The 22170-nt window shown below is 37.9% G+C and overlaps 1 protein-coding gene across 2 annotated transcripts in view; it reads right to left on the reverse strand.

Annotated features, from left to right (window-relative positions):
* CC2D2A (coiled-coil and C2 domain containing 2A) overlaps positions 1-20909 on the reverse strand; it is a 54283-nt gene extending 33374 nt beyond the window's left edge. For both annotated transcript variants that reach the window (XM_054294968.1, XM_054294960.1), the window contains exons 1-12: positions 20840-20909; positions 15308-15396; positions 14711-14812; positions 12816-12917; positions 11813-11989; positions 11494-11641; positions 10143-10279; positions 8750-8881; positions 6682-6891; positions 4431-4534; positions 1538-1678; positions 964-1120 (exon numbers count right to left, since the gene is read on the reverse strand). In XM_054294968.1, coding sequence (XP_054150943.1) covers positions 964-1120; positions 1538-1678; positions 4431-4534; positions 6682-6891; positions 8750-8881; positions 10143-10279; positions 11494-11641; positions 11813-11989; positions 12816-12917; positions 14711-14812; positions 15308-15396; positions 20840-20882 — 1542 coding nt within the window. In that variant the 5' untranslated portion in view covers positions 20883-20909. The remainder of the gene's footprint in view (positions 1-963; positions 1121-1537; positions 1679-4430; positions 4535-6681; positions 6892-8749; positions 8882-10142; positions 10280-11493; positions 11642-11812; positions 11990-12815; positions 12918-14710; positions 14813-15307; positions 15397-20839) is intronic.
* Between the last annotated feature and the right edge of the window lie 1261 nt (positions 20910-22170).

The following is a 22170-nucleotide window of genomic DNA, read 5'->3' on the forward strand; positions in this document are numbered from 1 at the left end:
ACCTGCTGTCACTTCAAGGTTTACACTTATTAATTTTACCCTACAAGTGAATCTACATGATGCTAATGAGTCATGTGCCCACTTGTGTTCTGATAACAGGAATTTCCAATTCCTGCATATTGGCCTCTTCTCAAATATTTTAAAGCCTTCCATAGAGGCTGTACTCCATAGAGAGTACATGAAAAGACTCTCCATAAAAGTATCAGCAGACACACTAGCTTCTTGAAAACAGTATTTGAAGCATTTTCTTAAGCTTTATTTTTCTTTGGTATTCAAAAACCCAGGTACTCAAGCTGGGCAATAATCATAATAAAGTATAATCACCATCAACCCAAGGACTCCAGTATACTGCCAGCTAACTGTGAAAGCAAACCTGATTTTGCCACAGCTGATTTCAAAGATCATCTTGTTGCAGGGTGCTGCTGCAACACCTGTACTTCCCAATATCCCAGTGAAGCACAACTGAGACCTTAACTACAGCACAGATTGTTAGCAATAAAGCTTTTCAAAGGTGAAAGGCTAGAATATTAATTAAATCTTTCAGACATTCCTAAACATAGTGAGGCATACCCAAACACATATTTACACAAGATGATATCAACTGCTAGCTCATTAGAAACACCCCTAATTATTCTGCTTCATCACTCATAGACACAAAGTTCATCCATGCTTTTTCTTTGCAAGAAAGAAATTAATTTAACAGAAATGCTGCAAAATTACCAAACTGAAAGAAAGAACTAAAGTACTAAAAATCAGTAGCAGAAAAACAGTGCCTCACAAAAACCTAACACATTCTAATTTTTTAATTAACAACTACCTGACTGACAAATTCTAAGTAGACAGAATGTATTTGAACATAAAATATACACATAACTCTGAAATTTTTTTCTGTATTAGAAGGAGAAATTTTTGACACATTTATTAGTAATTTTTTTTCTGTGAAGTTGAATCATTTAAACAAACCTGTGTCTTCTTCCAGGATTTCCAGTCATGTAGCTCAGTTTTATACTCCTCCATTTTCTTTTCATATTCTTCCATACATTCTTCTAGCAGTTCCTTTATCTCAGCCTGGATTTCTGCTTCATATGCTTTTTCATCTGATTTCTGATCAACCTCTTCCCTTCAAAACAACAGTTAGCAGCATGTTACATAAAATTACATAAGCATTAGAATTAAGTCTGTAACATATAACAGAAATCTACTTCTCTATGAATTAACTTCATTATATCAAAAGTATGTTTTATTTAAAAAATAAAACACAGCACAGATACTCTTAACTGTTGACAGCAGATAATTCCATTAATTCCAGATAGTAACTTTTTTACTTATTAGTCTGTAGACATTTCTTTCTGTTACAGTTATTACTTATTTAAATCTTTCCTCTTCCCCAAACTCAAAAGGAATAGTGGCAGGCTCAAAGTGCCAGCACTGCTCAGTCTTACTTCTGCATAGCAAAATTTTAAGTTTCTAAATTAATTAATCTTATTACAACTCCACTGCTAGTAAATCAATTACAAAAAGTGTTATCAAGACATACTTCCTCAAATAAAGTTTCATGGGTGTGTTAGTGAACTTCTGAAAGTCCCGGAGGGATTTAATTTGTTTCCAAACTTTGATAATGGTCTTAAGCAACGTTCTGTCCTTTTCTTGTTCAGCATCACGAAGTCTTCTGGTTTGTCTGGAAATACACATACATAGCACAAGATCAATCAGAATTGTCTCACTCAGTGGAACAGACTGAAAACTTGGGATACCAAAAGCCAAGTGACAGGGGTTTCAGGCTGATCGATGGCTGCAGTGGTTTAAATCCAAGGAACATAAAATCCAGACTTGAAGATTGCAGGATTTGATTTCCTCCTATATTCCAGTCTCTTTCATTTGGAACAATCTGACTTCAGCTAAGTCTGTTCTGCAGAGATCTCACAGTTTTCGGAAATGCTTATTACAGCTGTACATAATTAAAAATATTTTAAAGTAAATTCATGTAAACAACAGCCCAGAAAACCTACACTGCTGCTGTGAAGTAATGCTCATTATATGTGTACATTACAAAAGATGTTTTAAACTTCATATGCCTCTAGCTCCAGTAAGAAGGACCTGAAGAGATGAAGTAATGTAATAAGTCCTTTGACAGACGTAGAGGATTCTTAATACAAACAAAATTAACACAGTCTTTTTTGTGTCTCAGAATTGATATTTCACATTTCAACCCTCTAATTTGTTTGTAAAAAGAGCTATTTATTAGCACTTTTAATGACCATCACACACTTCCAATGTAAATGCCCACAAAGAACAAGCACAGGCTGTTTCCCCTATTATCCCGGTACAAAACCAAGTTTGTGATTAAAAGAAACCCAATGTAAACTAACACATTGCTACTTGTAATGTTCAGAGAATGTGGAAAACAGAGACAGAGTTATAGGTGAGAGTAGAAAGACATCATACATCATTTAATAGCATAAGCCAATCTAGGGAAAACAATGAACACAGAAGAAATGCAGACTTCAGAAAGCAATATGAGTAACTTGTCCACTTCATGAGCTAGCAGTTTGCACATTACTTATCCATGTAGCAACCTTTTCTTTTTTGTCTACCAGATGACTCCAGAAGATGAAACACGAGGAACACAGAGATCAATAACCACACTTATCTCATGTATGGGATTTGGAAGTAGGACCTTTCAGCAGAGAATCATCTCTGCTAAAATACACTACCCACAGGAACCTGAATCATAGAATGCACAGCATATGTTGGCTTCCTGCTTCAGGAAGTGAAGATGAATTTCCTAATCTGCAAAAGTTTTCTGTATTCAGATGACATTTCTTCCTCAAGCCAATGGAAAATTACAGCTTTGATCTCCAGAAAGCAAAGGGTATACATCTGTTATGTTATTGCAGGGTGGAGGAAACAGATTATTTTCCATGCTATATGTCTGTAACTTCTCACGAGTGTTCTACATTGACCATCAGGGAAATGCAATGTTAAAAGAGAGACAAGGCAGGTCAGATGATTTTACCAACATAAGTGGTCCAAGTCAGTACTGAATACTATGACAGCAAAAATTCCTGAGCCCATCTGAGCTTCATATATGTAACAACTTCCAGTAACAGAGCTGTAGCCAAAATGAATTACAGATATGAAAAGCTCTAGAGTAATCCCAGCCAAACTCATCTCATGTTACTTGAGCAACACTGATCTCACTGATTTCAGCTGAGTTTCTCCAGATTCATAATAGCATGAAACTGAACTAAAGCACTCAAGATATAGAAAAACACATCAGATACACAGAAGATGTATTCTTTCTTGCTGGAGTTCACCATCAAGCAAGCCTCAGGTGCCAAAACCCAAGAATCTCATTCCCACAGTGAATCTTCCCATCTCCATTCTCATGCTTTCCCCAGTGAGAGCTCCTGTCTGTAAGGTACAGTATGGTAACTGCACACCTCCTGCTCCTTGTCCTCTAGCAGATATGTTAATAAGATATTGGTAGAAGCTATTCCATTTTCAATTGAAGGAATTCTTTTTCCTTCAGTATAAAATAATAAATTATAGACTGCTTTATGTTCTGTCTAAGAGGAGTGTGTGGATGCATAAGTTTAGCAGATGTAAATTTCAAGGCTGAAAGTAGAATTGGTATTAAAAACATTTTTCTTCTTCATATTGTGTGTGTATAATGTGACCCATTACATCACTTTATAGTTGTTTCTTTAAATGAATACATTACTGCCTACTCTTAGATTGTGAAAATCTTTCAGACTTTTGTTATTTGCTAGTTAAAAGGCTGTTCAGCATGGATATCCAAAATAACTTCTTTTTTATCATACTGCTAACACTTACAGCTCATCACTGTCCATCTGCCAAAAATAATACAAACTGTCACTACCAAGCCAAAAACTGCAGCACATTTTTACAACTCAGCTTTTCTCCAAGAACAATAACTGTGATCTTGTAAAACAAAATTCTACCACTTTATTTGTATTAACCCATTGGCAAAAACATGGCCAAAATACCTGAGAATGGGAAGGAAATCAAGAACATTTGTGTAATGAGGAAGAGGATGGAAAAAACTAGGAGTTTTGTCTGTTAAACAAATTACCTTATTGCATTGCAAAAGCTTTGTGCATCCAGCTGAAGTCTATTGAAACTGTAATTAAATTTAATTATACAAAACATACCAGCAAATAGCTACTAAGAAATTAATAAACATAATCAAATTATACCACTTTTGAATGAAAATTTCAGCCTAAACTGTATTTTCTTCATAATGTTTTATGCAACTTATCAGTGAGAACTCTTAAATTCGACTCTAAATAGCTCTAGAAGAATTTTGAGGATTTAAAAGTCTTACATGAACCATATTCTGTACCAACACTTAAAGGAAAAAAGGAATACAAGTTTAAAAGCCAAGAATTGAATGAATTCATACCCACCTGATCTCCATTTTGTATTCAGGTATGCTTTGCTGAGCCACAGGAACACCATCCCCACCAGCACCTTCCATACTGTACTGCACAGCACTCCTCAAAGCATGCAGCTTGAACAAACAAACAAAAAAGGCAATTAACAGATGGCTTAACAAGGTATCCAGTGTGCTGCACTTTGAAAGGAAAGAGCAATTACTAATGACAGAAAACCCTGAACTACCCTGATTCTGCATTTACAGGGTTTTGCCACATCTGTGAGGTGATTCCTCAGCATGACATTTTAATTAGGATCCCTGGATATAGGAGGAAGAATTACTAACTTTTATCACTGCAGCAGATCTAATCAAGAGGAAGACTGATTCGGGAGCATTCTGAAAGCTCAGGAATGAAGGGTGGAAGTGGATAAAGACCTCAAGTCAGCAAAAACCCCCAACTTTCACAAAAGCCTTTCTTGGGACTAGGAAGGGCCACTAAAGGCAATCCTTAGTGAATTAGAAAATCCCAGAATCACAGAATAGAATCACAGAATTATTAAGGTTGAAAAAGACCTCCCAGTTATAAACTAAACTATAGCACTAAGTGCCACATCCAGTCATTTTTTGAACACTTCCAGGGATAGTGAGTCCAGTTTTTCCCTGGCAAGTGCATTCCAATATCTAATCACCATTTCACTGAAGAAATTCTTCCTGATGTACAACTTAACCTTCCCTGGCACAGCTTCTGGCCAGTCAATCCTTTTGACTTGCCTGGGATAAGAGACTGACCCCCCATCTGGCTACAGCCTCCTTTCAGGCAGTTGTAGAGAACAATAAGGGTCCCCCATGAGCATCTCCAGGTTAAACCACCCCTGAAAAGAGGCTGTAGACAGATGTTGGTCTCTTCTGTCAAGTAACAAGTGATAGGAGAAGAGGAAATGGCTTCAAGTCTCAGGGAGGTTAGGTTGCATCTTGGGAAAAATAATTTCTTCACTGAAAGCTTTGTCAAGCACTGGAACAGGCTGTGCAGGGACAGTCACCATCCCTGGAGGTATTTAAAAGATGTGCAGACTGGCACTTGGGGGTTAGTGGGCTAGTGATGGATGTGGCAGGGCTGGGTTAATGGCTGAACTTGATGGTATTAGAGGTCTTTTCCAACCTTAATGAAGACATGGATAACCCAATTGTTCTGTTTCAGACAGCATTAAGGCAAATCCTTCAAAACTAACAGAACAAAATATACCAAGGAATTATTTTGAGACACTGTATGAAATGTCTAAATGGTCTGCTTCACAGAGCACTAAAGTAAATCCTTCAAAAGTACTAATAGAACAAAGTATACCAAGGAATTATTTGAGACACTATGAAATGTCTGTCCATCATTAGCACTAGAACCAAATGCTTTATATAAAAATTCAGAAATATCTCATCACCACCTACTGACCCTCATTACACTAATATAAAAATGAGCTTGCATACAATGATTATTTTCCCCTTATAATAGTTCTTTAATGTATAAAATAATGACCTTTAGTTTATGGAAATCTGAATGTATATGTACTTAATAATCCAACTAATCTTTGACAGAAAAGTGTTCTTGTGTGCCCTGATGACATCAGAATTGTGTTGACAATGCCTAATGTTTGTGTACACACTCACACCAGAGAAGACCACTGCCATTACTGCCAATGTACAGAGAGAGGAAGAGTGGTGGTACACAGGGGATGAGCAGCCCTGTCAAGCTCACCCAGCAAGCCAAAAACAGAGGAGTCTACATCCAGCTTTGGGTTCTGCCATGTCACAAGAGTCCCACAGTAAATGTGGCAGCAGTTTGCATTTAAAACACAGCATCTGTCACAGACACATACCTGGAAATGGGTTCCACTTTTGTACAATCAGGTGAAATTAAACTGCTACCTTTTACTTTGATTTGATAACTGAAACTAAACTTCACTAACTTCCCTCCATCACTGAATAATGTCTTTTGCTGTCTCCCTGTCAGAGCTGCTGTACAAAATCCTGTAATGTCTAATCTGTCACTCACTGGGAAACATTCTGGGTACTCTAAGGAATACTATGCAAAATGTTATTGTACTCCTTTTACCTCAGAGTTAATTCAAATTCAAAGATCAAAGAAATTCTTAATCTTAAAAATGCAATTCTGCACTGAACACACAGCAACTCAGTAAAATATTTAGGGTTTTAACTTCTGACAAGTTCAGCTTTTACCTTAAACTGTCATGTCATTTTTTCAACAAAGCATGGAGGCAGAACAGAAATACCTTGTCTGTGAGAAGTTTGGTAAGATTCTTCTGTTTTCTTGCTAAATACTGATCATATAACTGAGCCAGTTTAGCTGCTAACACGTGCTCACGACTAAAACAGGGATGATGGGTGAATATCAGTCCAGAAATATCAATATCCAATTGAAACATCCCCTGAAAATCTCCAGGTCCAACAAGATACTGATTGGTAGATGTCATTTTTATTGCCTGAAAGAAAAAAAAAGAATAAAATAGATTTACAGATTCTTACAACAGTATCTTTCAAGGATTTTCTTGGTCAGAAAATGTCCCATTTAGCTACATTTAAATGGTGAGTCAAACTGTGTTAACCTCTTGCCTTACTAACAAGTGGGTGGTACAAAACCACCATGGATATTCTACAAAAAAGAATTTTTATAGTCCACGTGAGGCTGAAATAAGAAGTCATCTTCCTATGCTGAAAGTTCTGCTGAGCAATGAAGAGAATGACACTGGATTAGAAAAAGCAGAGCCTGCTAGTTCTCTTTTGACACATTTGTTTAGTATTGTTTTGTTTCCTCTTAGAACTGAGCTCTAGGATAGGGTCCAGCTCTCAGAACAGCTCTCCTTGTAGATTACGAAGACAAGAAGCTCTCCTTGTAGATTAGGAAATGTATTTCCTAATATTTTATATATTGCTTCCCCATTCAAACACCAAGGAAATTCAGACCCACAAAGGCAAATGAAAGTTTTCAGCTACAAATCTTAAAAAGCCTACTTCAATCCACTGGACAGAAAGACATCCATGGCTTACATCCTCAAATTAATGAAATCAGAAGAGAATTAACACTGCTTCCAGCCTGAATACTCCTGCTCCCTTATTAGGATCCTTCAGAAGACATTCACCAGAAGACATTGTGGTGCTGTAAAAGATTTTTAGTTACGTAGTGTTTGTTGTAGTCCCTTCCTGAGAACAGGAAAAAGAAGGATTTGGAAGGAAATTTAGCTGTTGCATAGGACTTATTTAGCTCTTTTACAGGACTAATCTAAATGGCCATGAAACACACTGGAGTCCACCTGATCCTTCCACATTCAGTTTCTCATCAAAAGATATCATGTGTCATAGGAATGACAACTTTGAATTCCTTATGCTTTAACTTTTTCTGCCCATAAAGGACCCTTAAGCTCAGTGTCTTACCACTGAGACTTAGATATTTCTATGTCACTGCTCATGTTAACATGGTGTTCCTGAACCATGAGCTCCCTTGGCCTATCTTTACATGATCTAAACAGGAAATTTTTCCTGCCTGCAGATGTGCCCTGCACAGATCTGTGCCACTGGATGCAGCCTGTGCACTGCATATTTATCACCAGCATCACCTGAAGAGCCACATTTAAATCTCTATCAACAACAACAGTCAGAAACACTTATGTGTCCCAAATGAGCACTCTATTTTAAAGTCTTAAAAGCCAGCTTTTCCAAAGGGTAATAGAGTTCTGGCAAGCAGAACAAGTAAAGCTTGCTTCAAGATTGCTGAATGTTTTAATTGAAACTTATTTTGATTTGCACTGATTGCACATTGAAACTGCTGTTTGCCAGGGTAGGTATGCTGTGACTGGAAAAAACCAACAAAACCCCTGCAAACAAAACAAAACAAACATGAAAAACAACAAAGAAAAAATTCCACAACCTCCCCAAAATATCTGAATTGATGCTACATAACTCAAAATTAGTCACTGTCTACATGAGCAAACTCTATATATATACACTAATATAGGAACTACTCTACTTTGGCATGAGAATATCCAAGGGAGCATCACAATGATCTCAGTGGCTCACAGATTTTAAGGTGTTTGTCGGGAGCTGACACTTAACTGCTTCAACCAGCACTACCTAAACTCTTTATCCTTTTGTATGCATTTTTAAAGGAAAAACCAGATATATATACTTAATAAAGCAGAAGTGATTTAAAGAACATATATGAAATCACAAAAACCAATCAATAGTCATGGTTCTTAGCACAAAACCCTTCATGTCACCAGGGTTTCTGGTGCAGAAGAACTGGGACACTGAGTCTCAGGAATCTCATATATGAAATATGCTTACCTTTCTATAGACTGTTTCAAGTTCTGGTGCAATGCCTTCTTCAAGTGAGAATATTGGAGGCCTAGTACAAGACTGTTTAATTGGATTAGGCAATGCTAAGATTTTGCCATCATCACCAAACCATTCTTTCCCCTACAAAGGAAAAGAAAATTATATATTGTTTCTTACTTTATAAAGGAATTACTTGCAAAATCATAATTATTGTAAAAAATACAGAATAAAAGGTGACTATGGATTATTTGTGACTGAAATAACCAAAACTTTCCTAATACACCAAAATGAAATCTTAAAATATACTAGAGGTAAGTCTTGAAATTAAAAGACCAAGATGTTGCTCAAACTTTGATTATACTGATTTACTTTTCCTTCAACATTCAGTGTTATAGATTTGAAAGAAAAAAAATCATCAACATGCCACTTATTTAAATGTTATTTTCTTAAATCACTAAAATGGAAAGAATTTTAAGTCTTGTTTTACACAAGAGCTCAATGGCAGCTCAGATGATTTACCAAAGCACCTCTCAAATCTTCTAGTCCAAAACCTGAACTACTTAAACAGCATCTATGAAAGCCAACCAGGTAAGTATTTAACAAGCAATTGCTATCCATGGCCTTGCATGTTCAGCATTGTCCTAATTCATCCCTCTGCTCTCATTACCTGGATTCAAATACAGCTTAAACCAGTGCAGCTGTCCAAGGATGCTGCCCTACCCTGTTAGTTTCATACCTGTTCTATATACCTTGTATTTATATTTATTATTATTTCCAATACCTGACCATTGAGCCAAATGTTGATGTGGGAACACCATGAAGCCAAGCAGAAAACTAACTGGGTTCAAACTCCCCATTCAAAAATTTCAGATCCAAATGTTCCCAGTCTGATTAGCAAAAGCACATGAAGAATACAGAGAATCACAAAAAAAATATAAAAGGCAGCAACTGCTCAGGAGTTTAAGTCTATACTGAATACACACCTTGCCATGTATAGGATGATAATATAGGAGGACAAAATATATCCAAGCTACTTTCCCAAGTCATCAAGACATACTTAAAATCTGAAAGGATTCTAAAACCTCTCTGATAATCTATACCAATATTTAATTGGCCTTACAATCTGATCAGTGGTCTGTTACCCAGCAGGCTAAAAGCAGAGCCAAGAAAAGACATCAGTTTTGTAAGACCCAGTCTGATGTTCTGACAGTGGGGTTACACTAAAAACAGGCTCCCACAAAAATATCTATTTCCCAATATCTGATGCTGCTGAACATTTTTAAAATGAAAGCCCTATATTAGCAAGACCATCCACTTACTTAACTATAACAAAAATAAGATACTTATAAAGATAAATAAAATGCTAATAAAAGTTACAACTAAAAAGGTAGCAGTGACTTACTTGGTCCTGTCTGAGTATTCTGTTTTCTAAAATATTTTGATTAGACTGTGTTACAAAGGGCCTTTCTCCAGTGTAAAGACCTTCATCCTCAAGGTACCTGGGCTGCATATTTCTAGGCATCTTCTCAGAAGCAGGCACTAATGAGACATTAAGAAGAAAATCATGTAAAATGTCTTGTAACTGTAGTTTTAGTTTGTTAATTCTTAAAATGATTGGCATTGTATATTAAGTATGCTGTCAGAAGTATTTTACTGCAAAGGTAAAAAAGAAATATAGAATTAAAACAGGTCCTTATCTTAATCAACACAGATATCCCATACTAGTACCACAAAACATCACAATTCTAATAAACCAATAACTAAAAATTTCCTTACCAAAAATTACTTCCAACTTACTTAGTGGCAATAAGTGTTAATGGCTGTTTGCAGAACAGTGTAAAAATCCTGGAGCAGCAACTGACTAGAGAAGCATTTCTAAGTCTTTCCAATGGAAAATGAAACTTTCAGACTAATCAGACCTTCAGTTAATAAATAGTTTGCTTAAGACAGTCTCATACAAAATACTAAACATGCCTAAAAGAGTTATTTCAGCCAAATAACAGCAGGTGGAATTTGAAGACCTGCCTGCAAGGCTGTTTCACTGTGCGTATGGATGCAGTATTTTTGAAGAAGCAATCTCAAAACAGGGAAGGATTGTGCTGAGGGTTACAACAAAAGTTCTCCCCTAAATCAGAACACAGTGGATCACACAAGAAGTAGTCAGAACTAATTTACAAGACACGAAAAAACAGAGGCACACAGTGTCAAATATTATGACGTTGTACTGCAAGCTGCATTGGTACCATTCTAGTACATACTGGGAGACTTGCTTCTATTTCTTCCAGTTCAAATATCAAATAGCAAGTGATACTTATATACTTGTGTTATAGTGATACTGATATAGTGATATAGTATCACTACAACACAATTTTTTAGGACTTTGAAGTTCTGTGGGAATAAAGCAAAAAAGGCAGAGATCCGATCAATGCTGCATACAATAAATAACAGCAGAAGAGGGGCTAGCACCTTGCACTTCCTACAGACAGCAGTGAGGAAATTACCCCCAAGCAAGTGAGGTGCCCTGAGCACACCTGCCAGTGCAGCAGGTGCTGACCTGCTGAGGTGTGCATGCTCCCAGCTGATCCATCTGCCAGACTTTTTCACACTGAACTGGATGAGCAGTGTCAGAGAGCTGCAATGAAACATCTCTCTCTGCTGCCAGAGATAGTCAGTAAAAGATTTACTCAGCAGATCAGAGGGTGCCATGCCATGCAAAAATCCAGGAATCAGATGAATAACCACTATCTTCATACCTGCTAACATGCTGGGAATGAAGAGAAATTCTTTTTCCCTTTTCAGTTGCTCAGTGTAGCTTTCACAATCAACAGGTTTCACTACTACAAGGTCTTCATCTGTCTGCCCTATGAATAAATCATCTTTCATTAGGCGTACATCTTCATCCTGTTGGTTAAGTGCAAACATCTCTGTTAGTTTGTCTGTTTCTTAAGAAAGTTTCTTGAGAAAGTACACTTTGAGAATTATTAAGGAAACCACAGATGCTGTTTTACATACACTAATAAAATTAACAGAAGTCTGAATAAAAAATATTAACATTTATCCTATAGTTCTCACCATTTCATCCTCCTCTTGTTCATCTTCATGAGTTTCATCACATTCCTCTTCTACCTCTTCTTCTTCACTTAATCCATTCTTTTTCATGGCTCCAGTTTTCATTTTCTCTGCTGCAGCATCAAAATTGAAGGTAAAGAAATTATATGCTTCTTCCTCAGAAGGAAAATCATTCTGTAACTAAAAAAAGAAGACAAAGATAATTTATTATGGTATTCTTAAGAAAATTAGGGCAAGTGAATAAATTGAATAAATCTGCCCATTAATAATATGAAACAGCAGCATGTATAAACATTTGTTACAAGACAATTATTATTTTATCTCAAACAGAACTCACTCAAATGCTGAAGCTAACTGAAATTGTAAATGATTCATGAAACTTTCTCTATTTCTATATATTAATTCAATATTTCTTGCAAAGTTTTGTTTAAAAAGTTACCTGGTCTAATTTTAACATTCTTATTGTTTTAAATCTAAATAATTTGTGAATCAGAACACCAAAGTTTAAGTTCTGGCCATATTGCAGGTACCCAGGTAAATGATATCAAGAGAAATTTCTAATGGCCTTTTGCCTCTGAAGGATCCAGGACCCTTAAGCTTTAGAATGAATCCTCTAAGAAAAGAATTAACAATTAGTACTTTATGGCTAATAAATATCAATATACTAGGATGCAAAATGCTTTAACTGCCAACTGGTGGCATTCAATAAAAAGGATTTAAACAGAAGACACATTTTTCCTGCAAACTCCAGTAGTGTCCAGATGGATTTACTAGTGCTTTTTGGGTTTTTTAATCAAATGTCCCAAAGCCATTCTTGTATTTGATGAAGGTTCCTTTTATATACTTCAATTGCTGGCATATACTGCTTATGAATTTTTAAATTAAATAAAATCTTCGCCACTGCTTAAGACTGAATTCTGTCTCCTTCTTCAAACAGAATCATGAAGCCATATAAAGGTTAAATTAAATTAATATTCATTATTGAAATGGAGGAATTGGTACTTACTGTTGACTTTTGCTTAAGCTTTTTTACAGAATCACGAAACTTTACTTTTGATGGTAAGTGTGAGTCACCCTCTGGCATCTCCCTGAATTTATCATTGCCAGACTGCATAAAAACATATACATAAGTTTTAGCATACATTTAGTGAATCATAAAAAAATGCAAACAATTGACAGTTATTAGATATTGGATTTTCACAGAAAAAAAATAACAAAAGAAAACATTCACCACTGTGGTAACAAAGGGATTGCATATTTATTTTAAAAGGGTACATCTGACTGTTAGTTAATTCCTTTGGGTCAACAAATAGATTGTAGAGTATGAAGAAAAGGTTCATTGCCTAAATGACAGTAGCTGTCTTCACTGCTGCTGGGATCATTGCTCCTGCACTCCTGAACACAAGCAATCACAGGCTGATGTCCAGAGGGAGAGCAGGGAGGCAGCAGTGGCTGCCCTGGGCAGACAGCCCCAGCAGGGCAGCAGGGCCAGGGGTGCTGCAGGCAGGGGCTGCAGCCCAGGGGAGCCAGGGCTCCTCTCAGACAAGCCCTGCTGCAATCAGGAAAACCCTCTTTGGTATTGTTTATAAATGTGGTGTTCATTGCTTGGTGGCTGAAATACACACTTGATTATTTATTTTATTCTGTCAAACATTATTGCTAGGCTACTCTCTAACCCCATGGGTGACACACCCCTGCCTTTCCTTGAAAAGAGGTATCATGTTTATCCACTCCCAGTCAAGATCACTGTAAAGGTCACTGGTTCTGAGGTTGCTTCAGCAACTTCATCTAACTGCTTCAAAGTGATTTTCATCAGGCTTAACCAACAAAAACACATCTACCATTCTATCTGTTCTTCCAGTTTATCTGTTCTTCTTCTTTGTGGCCTAATGGTTAGATTAAAGGAAGACAATTCTTAAGTTTACCTTTATTACATCTATATTTCAAAATAATAATATCAAAAAGAAAATCTCAGACTCTGTCAATCTGATGGCCACTTGTTTAACAACAAAACAATACCTTGTGCATAAATAAGTACAAGAAAGAAAACCAACGTGTTGAAGGTTTCACATATACTTGATATAAAATCAATAAACAACTCTAATAAGTATATCACTTCTGTATTTTCCTAATACAAATATATTAAAACAGTATTACTTAATAAAAGCTGTAAACAATTACTTATTATAATATCACATTGCCAAGAATCTTCCCACAACACACAACATGGCAATTCGTCCCTAGACAGGTGATTTAGCCAGGCTAAATCATATTGTTTGGAATGCCATATCAAGGTATTACTGCTATATGCTGTTTTTTCCTGGGAGTAACACATTCTTTGGAACACATTTTCTACAGGCAATTCTTTTTGTGAATGCTGAAGAATATGAGTGCCAGTTCTGCACAAGCAGAGCCTCTGGGTTTTTTTCTTAATAAAAAATTCATTTTTTGACAAAGAACATGCTTATACAAAAAAACCTCAATATAAAATGGTAACAAGGAAATGCAATAAAATACAACGACAAAGTTAATATCTGGCATTTAGCAATTGCATTGCTCAAATTTATGTAAAGCTCTATTACAGTGAGAGCTTTATTAATATAAAGCTCCTGTTATAGTAAAATTTAAATACTTCAAGGGATCTTAAGCAACAGAAGTCAAGAACCTCTAAATGACACAAGTTTCACATGATATCCATACTACACTGTAAGCAATTTATTACCGTTAAATATATATAATAAAAACAATAATCAGAATGGTTCCTTTCTGCTTACTAATTCAAACAGCAGCATAATTCTGTTAAATGAAATTGATCTTCAAGAGTGTGCAGACTTTGATTTTTTTCATGTTTCACACTCACTCTCTTTTGATAAGAGCAGCAAGACAGAATGCACATTTTACCCTTTTATCCAGTCCAACTCCTGGTTTTCTTTCTCTGGTGCCTTTTGAGCGCCTTGGTTGTGAGCTGGGGTCTTCTTGTGATAAAGTAATTTCAGCTTTTGTCTAAGCAAACAAATGAAAAAAAATGTTTAGCTGTAATAGAAACAGAAATAGATCAAAGCTACAATGATTCCCAGGAACTCAACACTAATATTTGTGTCAGGGACAGAATCTATAATTTTAAAATCAGCTTAAGTGGTTTTCCAGATCCATATATTAATACACCTTATTAAATTGTACAGCAAACACACAAAGAAATCCATTGCATTCGAAATAGTGTAAGAAATTTTTTGGCAAAGAACACAGAATGATTGTATCATCTGAATTACAAAACAATTATACCTTTTATGTTACTATCAACAAATTAAATATTAACTTTAGAAAAGAAAATAGCAATACAGAATTTAACTGTACTCATGAACTGAGTACTCTTTGAGCTTCAGAAATAAAAAAGCAGATATTCCAACTCAAATCCACATAGCACAAAGCAAGGAAAATGAGGTGGGTGTTCCTTATAGGCCTGAGGTCAATCAAACAGGACTTCTGAAAGATTCTTACCCTTGCTGCTTTTAGTTTCTCTCTCATTCGCTGCCTAACTGAAAGCTCTGCAGAGCTTGTCCTTGATGTAGAAGGAACAGGTGGCAACTCTGAAACAAAGAAAAAATTGAAAATGTGTTTAAAATAAATATTTTCTGAAAGAAATGTATGGAAAATAAAACCATTTATACCACAGTCCCATGTTCCAGCAGAAAGACCTTGCATGAGAAAATATGAATGAATGAAACATGTTTTTTGGAATCCAGTCCTTACAAAGTATAATTTAAATGCCTTTAAACTACAACAGATCTACCTTTCATTATATACTATTAACCTCTGTAAGAAATGCTTAAGCACACTTTTAGTCCACCAACATTTAGAAAAGAAAAATACATTAAGATAAACCTCATCACTACTGATCCTACTCAGAATCATCAAGAGATTTGGGAGAATTCTAATATTTCCAAATTATACAATTTATTGCTTGTATTTCTAGAAAAGAAACATCCATTCCATTTGGAAACTTTCAAAAGAATGAACAAGGTGCAAGTGCTAACCTCTTACTTTGCAAGAATTTTCAGCATCTGCCTCAATCTAACACCTTTAAAAGATTTATTAATGATTTGAATGGTGCAATAGTGTTTACCTGTGTACAGAAGACACAAGCAAGAATTCTCAGAAAGTCACATTTTCTCACAGATCGCCTTTGAAAAGTTTTTGGAATTGAGAAAAAACTCTAGCAATTTTTGAAACTTCAGGCTCATGAAAGATTATGACACACAGAAAAAATGCTCAGTCTGCTGGAGATGGAAATGATGACCTTTAATTGAAGTTTGAAAGGTGGGTACACACTGGAAAAAAATTTAACTTTTTATTCCAACACGGGAACTGAGTCCCTTAAACAGTTATGGAACCTTCACTAGTGCAAGCTTTTAAGTTAAAAAACAAAACCAAACAAACAGATAAACCCCAACCCTCAAAGAAACTCAATCAACAAAAAAACCACACCAAACTGTCCTGGGGACACAAACCCAGGTATCAAGACTTAGAAAAAAATATTTCAAGGAAGAAGGTGATCTAGAGTTACCTTTAGATTTTCCTCTTGTGAATTTTTTCTACTATTTTTTTCTGTTCAGTTAGCATGCAAAAACATATTCTATTTCATTGCAGCAAATCTGTCATTCAATTCCATTCGGATAAATGCAAACTAGAAAGCAACAGATTAGATGATCTGAAATCCTTTACAAATGTCTGTAAACATTTCCAGACAAGCTAGGTCAACAGTGTAAACATACAAATTTAGGGCAGAAAAAAATCTGCTGCTACTTTAGGCATTCATAGAGCATCAGAGCTTATGCTCTGTATGCAGAATTCTTTATTAATTCATCTGTTCCTTGAGACAACAGGGTCATTATCTTTTCTATATATAATGAAAACCATTTTAAGGCTTTGGTAGTTGCCTCAAATACTGTGAGATACTGTAGCTTTTTGAAAAAATGGCCACATTAAAAAAAAGGTTTTGTTACTTTATTTCTCTGGACAAACACTTTTGCTCTGCTTATGTGAATGGGCTCTACAGCCAACTAAGTTGTGCTCAACTTCAAAATACAACTTTGAAGTGAAGAAAGTAAAACTGATATCCAGGAACACATTACTTTGCAGGATCACTATCAGAAGGCTTAAAAATATCCACACCATATTTTACATTGGAAGTGTAATTATCCTACAGTGACTCTGTATTTTATGTAAAGCAGATCTAACAAGTTTGCTGGATAGTCAAACTGAAATTAAACCTGAGAACATGCAGTGCTTTCCCTTGATTTCATCTGCACTCAGAGGGGGCCAAAGCCTCTGGATCTCGGTGTGGCTTCAAAGCTCTCTGCACTGACACTGACTCAGAACTTCTGCAAGTATCTCAAAGGATGCAGCAACCAGGCACAAGGCAGATGCTAATGCTGTGACCAAGCATCAGTTACCTGAATGAAAATAGGGAACGGTAACTTCCAGCACAGATCCTAGGAAAACTGCTGTATTTTTCATGGATACAACTGCATAAATGCACAGTAAGACACAAACCCAACAATGAAGAAAAATTCACAGCAACACTGCAGTTGTGCTGGTTTCACAAGGCAATAACTACCAGACACAGGCTTTTTATTTAAAGCAATTCTTCTTTTGAAGCCCTTATTTACTAGTCTGATGAGTGGACTGACATATAGCCATGTCATTCCATTTAAGAAAGATATAAAGACATTAAGCACACACATAATTGGATTAGAGTAAAATACTGAATTTCTGCAAACAGATTGCACTAAAAAATAGTAGAGACTGACAGAATGTTTGAAAGACTAGTATAGAAATTATGCTGAATATTAAGTGAAGAAGTAGCTGATGGACATGTTTCAAGGAAAGCTTGCCATAGTGGGCCAAGAATGATAATCATTCCATGCTAGAAGAAAATAAACCACCTATTTGAGGGATGTGACAAATTGATGATTCCAGAAAAATTATCTACTTCCCACTTATCTTAAAATACAGTTCCCTTTTCCTGAAAAAAGCAGTCTGGGGGTGTGTATATTTTTAACACCACAGATTTAACATAATATGGTGACAACTATGACAAACTAAAAAGGCCTCAGAATAGAGGTGATGTATTATCACAGGCATTAAAATAAAAGCAAAACCAGATAGTGGAGCAAACAGACAATGCAGAACTTTTCAATGGCACCTGGAAAACTGCACAGGGAAATTATTATTATTTTTTAAATAGTAAGCTATCATTTGGCAAGAAAACGATAATCAGAAATTAATACATAAATCACTCTAACAAAGGAGTGAGAAACTCAAACCTACTCTTACTTGATAACTGGGCAACACAATAGCTAACAGCAGTTGTCAGCATATTCAAAACCATAACATATAGAACATGGAAATTTAAATTATTTATAAATCTGTGAAACTGAATCCTGGAGAAGTGAGGGGAAGTGATTTAAGTTTTGAATAGATACATGAAGGCTTCAGCTCAAGGTGTAGCCTTTCTCAAAATGCAAAATGCAACTTCAAAAAACCCAACCAAATAGATGGATAAATTATACTGCAATTAAGTAAACCAATGCTACAGAATTCTACCCAGAATATCTCATACTGTACTTTTCACTTGATGATATGAAGTTTGCAAAATTAAAGGTATTTTGGAAGCAAAAGTAACAGAGCAAAATACTTAGGAAAAGAAAACATTTATCACATATGGAAACTAACTACTAGTTTTCTTCTGAAGAGTACTGCTGAGCTATTCTGTTTATTCTTGGAAAATAAGCTTCTGTAAAAAAAAAAAAAAAACAAAAACTAGAGGTTATCTAGTTATAAAAAAAAATCACTAGAGGGTGCCTCAATTTCTCCATGCAATCAACTCTGAAAATTGTTTGGACTCTGTCTGTCAACAGCATAGCACTTCCTAGCACAAGCTGGTACAGTGAGACTCAGAAATCTTACAGAAGAAATGTATGCAGACACTGAAGAGCTGGAAACATCCCTAAACTGTGAATTAGGTAAATTAAATTGTAAATTGTCTTTAAAAATTTGTCTGTATCATATTTTGTTAAAACGTGCTTAAGGACGGTACGTACATTTTATTTTGGTAAAACTTGATGCTGATGAAAAACCAAGTATGTTTATACTTCACTAAATTTTTGTTCTACTGATTTTTTAATATTCTGCTCTTAATCAGATCTTTTATGCATTCTATTTAGGTAAACCATAAACCCATGCAGCAAGATTAGACATCCAGTTCTACCAGTTTCCCACCACCACCACCTCACTCTCTTACATTGTAGGAGTATTTAATGTGTGACATTAAAATAGCATGCCAATAAATCTATACATCTTCATACCCATGAGAAACACTTCAAGCACAAATTATGAGGTTTACAGTACCAACAGGGCCGGAAGGCACCTCTGGAGATCATCCAGTCCAACCCCCATGGCAAGGCAGTCACCTAGAGCAGCTTACACAGGAATGTGTCCTGGTGGGTTCTGAATATCTCCTGAGTGGGAGACTCCACAACCTCCCTAGGCAGCATCTTCCAGTTTTCTGCCACCCTCTATGTAAAAAATTCCTTCTCATGTTGAAGTGAAACTTTTCAGTTTATGACCGTGGCTCCGTGTCCTGTTGCCAGGCACCACTGAAAAGCCTGGCACCCTTCTCTAGGCCCCTGCATTAATGAGATCCCTTCTCAGTCCTCTCCAGACTTAACAGGCACAGCTCCCACACTCTCTTTTCATAAGAGAAACATGCCAGACTCCTCAGCATCTTCACGGCCCTCCACTGGACCCTCTCCAGTAGCTCTGTTTTTCTTAGTCCTGAGGATCCCATAGCTGGACATGGCTCTCCAGAAGTGGCCTTACTAGGGCTGAGTGGAGGGAGATCATCCCCCTGGACCTGCTGGTCACAGTACTCCTGATGGACCCCAGGGCACCATTGGTCCTCCTGGCACAAGGGCACTGCTGGCTCATGGACAGTTTGTCATCCACCAAGACTCCAGGTCCTTTTCAGCAGAGCTGCTCTTTAGCAGGTCAGTCCCCAGCCTGTGCTGGTCCTTGGGGCCATTCCTCCCCAAGTGCAGGACCCCACACCTGCCCTTGCTGAACCTCACTGAGCTTCCCTCTGCCCAACTCCAGCCCATCGAGGTCCCACTGAATGGCAGCACAGCCTCAGGTGTGGCATAAATGCATACCTGAGCCACTCCCCAGTCTGTACCACCAGGAACCTGCTGAGGGCACATTCTATCCCATTGTCCAGGTCGTTGACAAACAAATTGAGTGAGACTGGACTCACTATTGATTCCTAGGGAACGCCATGGACTACTCTGCTGCCCACGGCCCTCTGAGCTCTGCCATTCAGCCAGCTCCTGATCCACCTCACTGTCCACTCACCCAACCCACATTTCCTGAGCTTACCTGCATGGATACCATGGGAGACAGTGCAAAGCCCTTGTGAAGTCCAGACAGACAACACCCATTGCTGTCCCCTCATTGATCCATCCCGCCATGCCATGACAGGCAGCTGTCAGATTGATTTCCCCATGGCAGAGCCAGGCTGACTACTCCACATGACTTTATTCTACACGCTTGGTGATGACCTCTGGAATGATCTGCTCCATCACCTTCCCAGGGACGGAGACAAGGCTGACTGGCCAGTCCAATTACAAAAATACCGCACATCTACACAAATATATCTGAAAAACGAAGGGCTTTTCATAATCTAACCACATTTAACCGCAATAGGAGGAGGTCGTTGGAGTGCAGCGCTGCCTGTCCGCTCGAAGCCGGAGCTGACCCGATGTGACAAGCACAGACCCCCGCCCACCCCTCGGATGCCAGCAGGGAGCACACAGGAGGAGCGAGGCGCAGCCCGGGAGCGCCGCACGCTCCTCCCGCAGCAGCGCTGCCGTTGTGCCCGCAGGGAGCCCCGGAGCGGGGCCGGGTCCCGCGGAACAGCGCCGGGACTGGCACCAGAGCCCGCCGGAGCCGCGCCCGCCGCTGGGAGTCACTCACCGCGCACTGCCTCTGCCTCGGCGCTGGGCCGTGCTGCCGACATGGTGCCGCTGCGCTCCGCCCGCGGCCCGGCGGGACCCGCAGCGCTAGGCGGCAGCGGGGAGGGAAAGGCGATGGCGGCGGCGGCGCGGCCCGGCCCGCAGCGGGACCCGGAGCGGGACCCGGCCCGGCCCGGGGCAGAGCGAGCGCGCCTGCGCGGGGCTGCGCGTGCGCGGGGCCGGGAGCGCGCGGCGGGGACCCGGCCGGCACAGACGGACAGAGGGACGGCCTGAGGGACTGACGGACACCCGTCCGCACTGGCTTTACACCAGTATATCTTATATATACAGTTACAGACATCTGCCTTATCTTTACAGTTAATCTCCTCATACCATTGGGGTTTGGGCATTCCTTTCCCCTCCTGACATTTTACTGTTTAAACATAATCACCTCAAAAACTGCTCTGCAGGTGAGCAAACGGAATAACTTCGTGGTTTTGTGACCTACGCAAGGCTAAGTATATTCAACAATAATTTGAACATCATTTAATCCGCGCTTTTAATCCGCACTCATACTTTGAGTATGGATCAAAATGAAATAGAATTTTAAAAAGCCAAAAATCCAAAACACATCGAGGGTGCCTGCTTCCAGCACTGGTACTTAAGAGTTGCTGTGTATTTGCACAGAAATTAATTGTGCAGATCTGAAAGAACTAGAATGGTACTGCCAGGTGAGAAGAACTTAAAAGAGAGTCTTGCCTTACTTATTTCACTTTTCACAGCTATATATGTGAAAGATTCCTATTATTCTCAGTGAAAAATTATCATAAAACATATTTGTCTCCAAGAACTGGACACTAACCTCCATGATTATCCTGGGGATTCTTCACTGCAGTTCTCCTGGGCAGTGGCCAATACCTGGCTGTCACAAGCAACACAGGAATTACTCATGACAGATATGCTTCAATATGTGCATAATGATCGTGACAGATGTTCCACCTGATGTTTTTCCCCCCAAATACTTAAATTACACTATTTAACATACAGTCTTAATATATTAAAAAAACTTTATTTTTTTAAATAAAGGAATGATTAAAAATATATGTATCCATTTCCATATAATAGTGAATTCCATATAATTCCATGTAATAGCAAATAATGTGAGCCAGTACCTGCTCTATGAACACTCGTGTTTTGTTTTTTTTTTCACATAAACAACCCATCTTTGATCCATAAAGCCCACTGCAATATTCAGATCACAGGGATGCGCTCAATCCCCTTTCCCCCTGCTTTCAGCCTTGGGCTGAAATCACTTCTATCCCCCAAATTACTTCGGTTTTGTTTCCACTAGAA

The sequence above is a fragment of the Melozone crissalis genome, unplaced genomic scaffold (assembly GCF_028551555.1).
Source record: "Melozone crissalis strain CALT ecotype California unplaced genomic scaffold, PUWL_Pcris_2 ptg000006l_1, whole genome shotgun sequence".
NCBI lineage: Eukaryota > Metazoa > Chordata > Aves > Passeriformes > Passerellidae > Melozone > Melozone crissalis.